This window comes from Empidonax traillii, unplaced genomic scaffold (assembly GCF_003031625.1).
Source record: "Empidonax traillii isolate 1590-97213 ecotype Southwest subspecies unplaced genomic scaffold, ASM303162v1 scaffold25:size3598162, whole genome shotgun sequence".
NCBI lineage: Eukaryota > Metazoa > Chordata > Aves > Passeriformes > Tyrannidae > Empidonax > Empidonax traillii.
The window spans coordinates 64,072-75,377 of record NW_020955218.1 but is presented as its reverse complement, the minus strand read 5'-3'; the positions used below and the strand labels follow the sequence as shown (position 1 = coordinate 75,377).

General features: G+C 40.5%; 1 protein-coding gene across 3 annotated transcripts; it reads right to left on the bottom strand.

Annotated features, from left to right (window-relative positions):
* Nucleotides 1-17: 17 nt before the first annotated feature.
* On the bottom strand, nt 18-10,998 carry PYROXD1 (pyridine nucleotide-disulphide oxidoreductase domain 1). 3 transcript variants are annotated; one of them, XM_027905176.1, is made up of 12 exons: nt 10,900-10,998; nt 9,157-9,237; nt 8,195-8,314; nt 7,202-7,330; nt 6,456-6,529; nt 5,687-5,847; nt 5,109-5,209; nt 3,749-3,878; nt 2,805-2,917; nt 1,397-1,519; nt 988-1,125; nt 18-478 (listed from the first exon to the last, which is right to left on the bottom strand). In XM_027905176.1, the coding sequence occupies exons 1-12, from the start codon at nt 10,981-10,983 to the stop codon at nt 230-232; spliced, it is 1,503 nt and encodes a 500-aa protein (XP_027760977.1). In that variant the 5' UTR covers nt 10,984-10,998; the 3' UTR covers nt 18-229. The 3 variants fall into 3 exon arrangements, with proteins under 3 accessions (XP_027760977.1, XP_027760984.1, XP_027760994.1); XM_027905183.1 differs by lacking the exon at nt 10,900-10,998 and adding an exon at nt 10,123-10,568; XM_027905193.1 differs by lacking the exon at nt 10,900-10,998 and adding an exon at nt 10,286-10,568 and having other exon boundaries at nt 9,157-9,239.
* Nucleotides 10,999-11,306: the final 308 nt, after the last annotated feature.

Genomic DNA, 11,306 nt, shown 5'->3' with positions numbered 1-11,306 from the left:
CTTTGCTGAGGCTGTTTTCATATGTTCATCTAGACAAAAAGCGTTTGCCAACACCAACCCGCTTGCTTCTGTTGCTGCATTTCTACACAGATTAGGCTGCCAGCCAGTATTTTGACAAGATAAACACAAAATCTTAATAGGGAATTGCGTTTATCCCTCATTTCTGGTAATCCCGAGAAAACAATTTTACTTTGTATCAAAACTATACAAAATGGAAAAGGGGTTGTGTTCAATCAAAATAATCTTCTATATCGATATCTGGATTCAGGAGATCTTCCCCATAGGCTGAAAGATCCATCTGATTTAAAATCAAGTTTTCAAAGGTTTCTTCCAAGTCCGTTTCACCGATGAGCACAGCTCCCACCATTCGGCCGTTCTGCATCACCACCTTCACGTACTCCTGTCCCTTGGTACATCTCAGCATCAGTTCGTGGTCTGAGCCCAAGCCCTGAGCATTGTACTTCCCCAAAACCACCACCTAACAGAAGGAAAAGGAGAAAGGAGAAGCACTCATAAGAACATTGCAGTGGCTTTTAGTATTTCTGCTGCCAACAGTTCTAGGCCTCAAAAGACTAATGTAAACAGGTAAGTATTTAGGGACCCTCCCACAACAAAACCCATGACAGACTCAAAACTCTTCACCTTGAAATATCATACACAAAACCCCACAGTAAACCAGTTATCATGCTGAACTGTGTTGAATTTAGCCATGAGCAGAACCTTAATGAAATGGAATATATACAGGGATACAAGGCAGATCAGGTGTCATTCACCAAGTGCAATTTGTAATGTATCTGTAAAGATCTTTGCCCTTTTCAGTTTCTGCACTCAAAGTTAGTGAGAACGGAGACAATCTGAGCTAACATTAATCACTATATAAAGAAAACTGTTTTGTCAATATTAAAGCACCTGCTCAGTGTTAACGAGTATAAATTAGCAGTATGTGTTACCCGGTGGTTTAAGACCAGTAGACTGTATTTACTTTACCTTGTAATTGAAGAACTTTGTAACATGAGCAAATAGTTCAAAGCTGAAATCCATATCAATAGATTCCCCCAAAGCATCTGCTGCCATGCATTTTGCCGCGTACCATCCCATCTGCCGAGCTTGAGTCCACAGTCTCATCTGGAGAGGAAAATTGGAAAGATCTCAATCACAAGAGGCGCGTGGCTGTGCACAGAGCGACACTCCCTGCTCTCCTCAGTGCTCACTGTGTGTTTCTGTGATGCTCGGGAGGGCTGGACAGCTTGGTTTCCTGCCACCCAGATAAAGTTATCTGTCATCAACACATCCAGGATTAGCTACTTGCCTAGACTTTCCCTCCTCGGAGTGTGTCACGGTGTGTGATTTGCTCTGTGGGTCAGACTGTCTCAGACACTCGTAGAGTTGGACGTACCTGGTGCCACACAGGACTCGGCTCCCAGGCCGCCGTGCAGATGTCTCCAGCTGCGTACACATCTGGCACCGATGTGTGCATGTGTTCATCTACTTTGAGTCCTCCATCTTCACCTACAGCAAACTGAAGCATTTGCACAGGTCAGTAATGAGAAGTCATAATTTTAACTGTCATTCAATTCATCCACGTTAAGCAATCATCTCCTTTGTTACTTTATTATTTAACATGAGACTATCCCAAATGGCAAGACCTCCACGGAAGGTACAGAGCATTAAGATTATTTCTAGAACACAGCACAGGTTTTTAAAATACTGTTACTCATACCTAGGCAGGCAAGTGACAGAGCTTGCCAAATTTCAAATCACACTACATGATTTCATTTTGTATTTTTGCCAAGGTGAGAAAATACCAATGCAAAAACCTAATTCCTGATCTATCCTTAGAATGCAGGCCTGGAAATCTCTCATGGCTCAACATCAGATCTATGTTTTCAGCATTTATCAGAGCATAGCATTTTATTTCCTAATCAGATGGAACCACTAAACACCAAATAACCCAACATACTGGTTCTGTCTGGGATAATTTTCTCAGTAGTAGCTGGTATGGGGCTATTTTTTGGATTTGGGATAAGAATGGTGTTAATAACCCAGGGATGTTTTAGTTGTTGCTGAGCAGAGCTTACCCAAGACCTTTTCTGTTTCTCCTGCTGCCCTGTCAGCTCTAAGGCTGGGGCTGCACAAGAAATTGGGATGGGAACCAGCTGGAGCAGCTGACCCCACTGACCAAAGGGGAACCCCAAGCCACATGATGTCCTCAGCAAGAAAAGCTCAGGGAAGGAGGAAAGGGGGACATTCACAATTATGGCACTTGTGTTCCTGATTAAGTGTCGTGCCTGTAAACCCTGCCTTCCTGGGAATGGCTGAACATCTCCCTGCTGATGGGAAACAGGGAATGAAATTTTTTTGGTTGTGAGCACAGCTTTTGCTTTACCTAAATTGTCTTTATGTCAAAGTGAGATTTCTCACTTTTAACTCTTGTGCCTCTGTTTCCCCTCCCCTCTGTGGGGACCCAGCGAGCAGCTGGGTGGGGCTGAGCTGCTGGCTGGGGTAAACTGGACACTGAACATGGACACAGAATTATCCAAAGGCCTGAAAATTCACACGGCAGCTACAAACTCTGGAATCATTCTCTATGTTTGGATGCTGATTCAGTGTGACTTCCGTTGGTGAATATGAGAACTGTTATAGTTCAGTGTTCCAGATGAAAAATATTGGAAATAGCTGTTTCCTTCTCAGGACAAAAAGTTAAGATTTGTAAGATAAGAACATGGTGCAGAATTAACACAAAAATTATTCTTTCACCTTGCTTAAAAAGCAACTTAAGCTCCAGAAGAAATCAGTGTACTTACATTATTGCCATCAAGGAAAGGTTTAACATTTGGCACCACTCCAGTTGCACTGACAATGAAATCGCACCCGTAAATTTTTCCATTAGTTAATTCCACATATACAGGCCATAGCACTGAAAAAGGGGAAAATTTTGCCCTGAGAATGTAACCAACAGAAATTATTTTATTAATTATGTCTTAAAAGAAAAAAACCTTTTGAGATAACTGCTTAGGTACAGAAGAACAAAAATGAAATTAAAAAAAAAAAAAAAAAATCAGAGGTTACCTATAACATTTCTTACCTTCGCTCAGGACTAGAGGAAAAAAAAAAAACATTTCGAAGCTGAGCTCCAACTCCTACTATTAAGACTCTTTGAAATTTTCCTTAATCAAATCCCTTATTTGTGGGGAGAAAATACTGTGTCCTCTGGGATGTTCTCTGAAGTATGCAATTGTCAAATATTCTTTTACATGTAACTTTACAGATGCCTCAAAAGCAAAATCATCAGAGATTTGACTTCCTAGAATCCCATGCTGGAAGTATCTGGCTATTAAAATGTATTTAAAATATTAATTTTCTTTCAGTGGAATTTATAGACAGAATTACTCATAAAACAAGGGATATTTTCTTCTACTTTCAAGGTTTACTTCAGTTTTCAAACAAAATGCTGGTGGCTTTTTTTCTTCTATTTTAACTAGACTATTAAATATGACTTTATTGGACTGAGACAAGGAGGGAATGTTCTGCATACAGGATTTTGGTGACTTTATGGAAAAAGAGTCTGACCCATGAAGTTTTGTAATTTAATTAGAGCCAATAAACTCGATACTCTAAGTCACTATACTCCATTTATAGAGATAAAGGATTTATGCTCCAAATCTGTATTTGCTCGCAAACAAGATCAAACATGCACCAGCACCGCTTTATCTTCAACATGTTATTTTTAATCAGCACTGGCACTTACCCTGATCTGGTTCTACATTTTTCTCTTCTTTAGGAAAAGTCAAAGAAGTCCTCTGCAGTTGTATAAATTCTTGCTGTAAGAGTATGTTCTTCACTTCACATAGTATTTCAATATGTACTTTATGAGAAAACTGAAAAAAGATTGACAAAATTTTAAACATAATGATTAGCAATAACAAGATTTCTAATAGCAAGTATACCTTCATCTAAGTTGACATTATTAAACTGGGAAAAAAACCCACCATATATCCTATCCTAAAGCATGACACATTAGCCAGGTTCCCACACTTTTCCCTCTTTCTGGCACAGATCTAACCACAACCAATGGCAATTTACCTGCTTTTTCAGACAACTGATTTTTCTGGCATGCCAGAAAACATATTCAAGTTCCCCTGAGCTTACAAAAAGAGAACTCAAAACTTATTAGAACAGAAAAAAGTAAATTCATCTTTTCTGTTTTTCAGGATTGCAAATACTTAATTTTTCTACCATGAATGAAATCCTACTAACAATATTAAGTTTATGGTCTAAAGGCTGTAAAAACATATATTCTTTTTCAGCAACCCATGTTTCAACCACTTACTACACCTATTCTGAGCTTAAGACAGAAGGTGGAGATCCCTGTTTTTTGAACTATTTTGTGGATTCCGGTCTTGAAGTGCTTTATTCTCCACTACAGAAACCTTTCCACAGCCTTCAACAGCCAAACCACCACCAATTAAGCTGCTCAATATCCTAAACATCCTTTAGTTGGTGTTCTAAAGCCACTTCTTTGTGTGAATCTGTGACTGATCACCTTTGAAAGGTCATTTCTAAAAAAGCAAAAAAGATGCAAATACCTAACAGCTAAGAAATGAATAAAAAAATGGATAAAAAATATGAAATGTGAGGATTTTTCATTTATTTCAAACATGAAACTCTTTGCAATGCCCATATCCACTACTGATTTTGCATTTTATTATCTGCTGTGACAGGATGCTGATGTTCAATCCTACTGTTCCATTTTGCACATAAGAAAATGTTTATATGGCAGCTAAAAATCAGGACAATAGAAGTACCACTGCTTCTGATCATAGCTAGGATTGACATCAGTCCTTCAGAAATGTGCAAGCCAACATTTATGTTTCAGTCTCAACACGAACTTGCTAAAACTGTGCCAGTGGATCCTGTTAACCACCTTTTTCCTGAAGCAGAAAATTTTACTTTATTTGTGTTAATGTATTTTGCCGTTTGATTCTTACAGGAGAACCATATCAAGCACATTTTATTTTTGTAATAACCCTGAATGTGACATTTCATGTTCTGTCCTCATCCAGTTAAAGCAACATTCAAATGAATGTGTAAGCAAGACTGTTCCACACCTCTTTAGTCCCTTTAAGATGTAAGCCCTCATGCCAGTCGGGTCCTAAGGCACTGCCCAGTTTGTCAGATGCTGCTGCAGGTCTTTCTTTTTCCTGGCTTCCTGAAGGAAACAGATGGAGCATATCAGATTTAGTGTGCACACTTGCTTGCCCACAGAATTCACGACAACGATTCTCAATTAATAGAAGTACCACTGGGCTGCCAAAAGGGAAGGCAAAAGTGTGTAGTATCCCAGAAAACCACATTAATTTGCAGACAAATCAGAATTCAGACCAGTATTTTTAACACCTTTCAACTTCATACCACTCATTACTTCCCTGTCTCTGAAACAACTGTGACCCTGTTACGTGCCTGCGTGGACTTTCTCAGCCAGCCAGCCCCCAACTGCAGCAGCTTCTGGAGACCCACTGCAGACAGTTTTTCGTAGCTCAGTATCACTCATATTTAAACTGATGTCTGCTTGGTAGCAGACGTGCACTTCCCCTCCACTGCACAGAACATTAATAAATTAACTGATTTCAGGACTCTCTGAATCAATCAAATGCTGCTACAGCGTTAGGAGTCTAAAGCACCACACCTTCCACTGTGTACTTGGTTCTTTTGCACTCGATTGGAGTCTCTTGTTTCTCAGCAGTCAGCTTTGGAATGAGAAATTCAGCTGCTCCTGCATCAAAAAAAGTGTTCCCAATGGCTTTGTCTTTGATAGCCCAGATGACTTCACAGCCTTGAATTTCATACCTGTGGACATTTAAAAAACGGATAAAGTGACAGGCTACCTGAAAAGCAACATGTTTAGAAGTGTGTAAAGTTCCCCAGAAGCCAGAACTAAGGGATCCAAGACTTTCAAACCTATTAAATCCACTTCTAAATATTTACACAAGGAACTCATTAAAAAAACAACTCATCAAGCTTTCTTACGAGCACAGCCTCGACTGAACCAGGGCAGGGGATGAGGGGAGGCCAATAAAATTTATAATACTACTACTACTTATTTCCTGCTCCCCATATGTAAAAGAAGTTCTGACATTTTTGCCCACTACTAAAACCAGACACTTGGATCTCATTTGTACTATATGGAACATGAGCTGTGTATTCTTGGCATCTATGTGTCAAAGCTTCTTTGGAAGCCTTCCTAATTGTGTCATTAAACACCACTGTTTGATGTGACAGTAGGCACCACTATACTGAGAAAAAAATAGCTGTAATCAGTTTTGCTACTAAATGCTTTAAGAGCTACAATTTTGGAAGTTATCCTTCTCCCAAACTCATGTTCACTAGAATTAACATTGCATTGTTAAAGATTTTATTTAAATATGTATCTTCCAAAGTCTCTACTGTTTACTTACACTAATTCAAGGGCAATCCCACCATTTCCTACCACTACTATTCTCTCAGCTTGAGCCAAATTCTTCTGAAAAGCCTGCATTAAGAAAGGAAAAATGTCAATTACAACTTGGATCACGTTCCTTCACACCAATCAATTATACCATTGTCAATATTTTCTTGCTCCTAGTCTTACTTTGATTTTTGCAGTCTAATGATACACATCTAGTTAGGCTGAGATCTGTAACAGAAGCTCATGAAACCTCTGAAGGGATGAAGTAACTGATACAGCCTTACAAGCCTCAAATTGAGATAGGAATTAAATAATTACATTTAAGCCAACTAGATAGAGCTTTTAGAAGTATCCTGGATTCTATTCTCTCTCCCACTGTTCCTTCAGTGGCTTTTCACTGTAAGAAGCAGCCCTTTGTACCATGTACCAGACACACCTTCCCAGGGAAGTTTCTACCGGTGCCTACTTCCTCTTTCTATTTTCAGACTGGATTCTGCCTGGAGGGCGAATAAATATAATTTTTTTCTGTATTATCATGTTACAAATCCTGTGTGTGAGCTATCTATAAACTTAACAAATTTAGTGGCTAATTAATCTATAAAAGGCTATTTTTCTGCTACTGAAAATGTTCCTATTTAAGGATGTATAATAACAAACATCATCTTCTGTTTCTTCATTTTCCTCCACAACAATTTTTAGTATTTTGCACCAGATGCAGGACTGCATTAAACACTTTTAAGTCCAGAACACACTTACCTGTGCACTGTCAGTATCCCGGATTCCTAATACATATGGGTTTCCTTCAAAAATTAATTTTGGTTTTGCTCCAGCACACAAGCAAAGCTTTTCATATACGTATTCCTTCCCATCTTCAGTGAAAATTTTCTGTTAAAAAAAGAAAAACCAATTAATTTAAGAGAATTCCCCTAAATCAAGACATCTGAGAGAACTTCAGCTTTCTTTTTCCTTAATATCATAGTAATTTGCACATATTAAAAGCTGTAACTGGCTTCTTAATGAGCAAGCCTTAAATGTCACTGATTGTGTGGCATTTATTTGCAGCACTCACCACAGACTTAAGTATATGACCGATGAAATGGCAAGTACACTGTGCACTCCAAGAAACACCAAGCTTACCACTTGGTGGCACTTTATTCTCCAGTAACAGAAGCAGATCTATGCATTGCTGTATATTAGCAATTAAGAATCTCATTCTAAACACTTCAACAGCAGTTAACTGTGTTAACCAGGCATAGGCTAGGACACGGTTTAGAAATAATGCAAATTCAGTTCTTTGCTGAAGATAAAGGGGAAGCACTAAAGCTATGTCCTTCTGAAAAAAAAGAAAATCTTAAATGTAACTGGTTTATGACCTTACCTGTTGTTTTACAAACTAGAAACTACATAGTGGTTTTGCACAAAAATAGTTTTTAAAGGTTTTGGGCAAAAGATCCTCCAAATACATGAATTATTTATGTCCACAGAGACCTAAACTAAAACACCATCACAGTAGCCAGTAATTTTTGATGGACAATTTGGTCCCCTGTACATACTTCTTCTTGAAAAACAGTGTAAGCAATAAGTGAATTAAATTTAGGAAGTATTTTCTTTAAATTTTGGTAACTTAACACTTCAATAACTAGAATGTTCTTGAACAGAATTTTCTCATCCAAAACACTCAACTGCTTCCAAAATTATTTTTTATACAAATAATTTGAAAAACCACATAAAAAGGAAATACTAACTTACGTGTTCATCACTTTTCAATTGTTTTACTCCAGACTGTATAACTTTAATATTGGGGTATCGTTTTTCTAATATGGAACTTGGTTGCTCTTCTACATCAAATTCCTCGAGTGTTTTGGACACCTGTAGGAAAAAGACAGGTATTTAAAAATATGGATCATTTATCCCTCTCTTCTCCTAAAGTTTGTAACAGAATGTCTTATGTTCATTTCCAGTACAGAAGTCACAACATAAAGCCCATATTGCCTGAAAACATGTAATCATGTTACTGCTAAAAGTTCCCTTTACTATATAGAATATTCTCATGCCTATTCCTGGTTAAAGAGTCAAAGTACTACAGACAATTTTAACCCTAAGGATAGAGATTAAGTTCCTTCAGAGTGGAGAAAAGAGCAGTGTTTTCCAAGATCTTAGTACGTCTACAAAACTAGCCCAATGAACCACTATTGGCCAGAAATCTGAATCGTGCAGGGATTTTATTTTCTTTTTTAAACCAGCAGGGAAGAGGTCACTGAATCACCAGCTGCTGGAGACACAGATAAACCTCAAGGCAACTTCCCAGAAGGCTCTCCCTTCTTTTGCTACTCTGTCAGAAGTCTGATTCTGCCCCAGGTTCAAACACACTACTGTATGAGATCCATGGGCAAGACTTAAGATACCATTTCAGTGCTTAAAATGGAGTACCTACTACCAAAGCAATGAAATAAAACTTCAGTAACTCTGAAAACACTTCAACCATGTAAGTACCCGGTTCAACCTTTGCTCAAATGGTGTGAACATACTCAGCAGTTACTAATGATTCTGAAAAACTACAAAACATCTCATCAGTCCTCCTGACACCACTGCAATCACACTAATGTGGAAGCAATTTCAAAGTCATGAGCATCTTCAAACTGGGTTCTAAATTATCTGTACATATAAACTTTGAAGAGGTCTTGCCATAAGAAAAATCAAATCTCTCTTACCTGTTTGAAATTGGTTACAGCTTTTATAACTGGGGAAGCTGTCATTAAAAAAATGTCTTCTGATGGGAATTCCGTGGCCAGCTTGTAAAGAAACAGAAACAGTGATGGGAGTCACCATCAGATTTTGACTTCATGACAATAAAACTATTGGTGAAAAGTAATATGTGTTAATACATTACTTTAGTCTTGTAAAATCCTGTTGTACAAACATGACTTCAAGATTGTGGAAATGAAGAGAATTTGGAGACCCAGTATTTCAATTACTTCACACACAAAAACACTTCCAAGAACTGCAGCCATGGTGTGTAAAGGACTACTTTATTCCCACAGTATTCCAAAGGCCACCCTGCAGAACAGACTATGATCATGTGGTGTCTGGAGACACCCAGTTGCTGGATACACATTTTTCTTATTGCACAGCAGTGAGTAATTGTTTACAGGTTTTTAAAAGATGAAATGTTGATTTCTACTGAGTATTTTAAATGCTATTTAACAGATTATCACCTTCAGAGTGCTACTAAGTAACGCAAGACTTTTAAGGCCCCAAGCCAAAGACAGAGTTCCCATTTTAAACTCAGCAAGTTTACAGGTAACCCAAGCCAAGCAGTGCTGTCAGCTGGAGGGAAGGGATGCAATCCAGAGGGACCCTGACATCACCAGAGAACAGGTATATCTGAAACAATTGTTATACTGCTCTGCACTTTCAATAGATAAAACACTCTTCACCGAACTAATTTGCACATTTCATTCCACATTGTAGGTACAAAATTACCTCCAGTTACTGTTGCGTTAAAGGCATCATGAACCTCAAAACAAAGGAACAGGACTAATTTATTTTTAGAGGTTTTGCTCACGGGGAGCTGAGCAAAACTACACAAGCTCCACAGGTGTACAGCCCTAAAACATGGATCTGCTACAAACTGAGCATTATTTTTATAAATAGGAGAGCAACACAGCTGCCTTCACCTTGGCTGCAGCAGAGTCCTTTATGGCTATATGGAATAAATCCTGCGGGGCTCCTACACCTCCCTGAGCTCTGGGCCAGCAAACAGAACGCCAGCTTTCTGCACCTATGAAGTTTTAGCCTTCTTTTTATGGAGCAATAAGCTGCTTCAAAATAACCCTATCAGGTTGTTTGCAGCACAGTTTGAACCTCTTGAGGAGTACTTCTGGACAGATAGATAGGATTATATTACAACATTGCAGCCCCGGGACTAGGTTTGGCTTTTGGCTTTTTTTCAACTGGGGCAAAATATTTGTAAGAAATGAGGGTGGAAGGTAGGCCAGAATATGGAACAACTGCATAAACAAGAATGCTTATGCAGTCACTATGTAACTCTAGCGAAATGTTTCTATGAGAGCGCGCAAGGCGAGTATGAGAGGTGGATTTATGTCTCTAAATGAGCGCAGACACCCGAGCGGTCCCGCCAGCCGCACAGCCCGGTACCACCAGCGCACGGCCGGCCCAGGTTGCTGCATGGGGCCGGCAGGGGCTCTGAAGTTCCGCCATAGGGCAAGGGAGCCGCCCCTCCGCGGGGTCCCTGGGGACAATTCCCGCCTGGAGACAATTCCCGCCTGGAGCCGGGCGGAGCCGACGGGCCCGGGGCCAACATGGCTGCCGCCCCTGAGGGGCCTCGCGCCCCCCGCTCTCGCGGGCAAGGCGGGAAGGGTCGGGGTGGGGGGGTCTTGTGCGCACGCGCGGAAGGGGTGAAGGGGGGGGGACGCGACCCCGGCCCCTTTTACCTTCTCGGCGCAGGTGACCCCCGCGATGCCGCCGCCCACCACCGCGAACCGGCTCCGCGCCGCGGCCCCACCAGCCCCCGCCATCTCCCCGCCCGCTCCTGGGCGAAAACAACGCAGCGGTTCGTTCCGGGTGGCAGATCCGCCTACGGCGGCCGGTAGTGCCCAAATTTCCTCTGGTCCCGCGGGACCGGGACGGGTGGGGCGAGGTTACCGCCCACGGACCCGCCCCGAAACCTTTCTGCCCATCTCCTGTGAATTTATTTTGTTGGTTTTAAATAATAACAACAGTGACAACAATAGTAATGGTTTCTCCCCTTGACGGGGGGAGGAATTCGCGGTCCTGAGCGCTGGAGGATTTTGGTGGACTTAGTTACAGGGCCAAAGAGAACTGGTAGCTAATAGCTGTG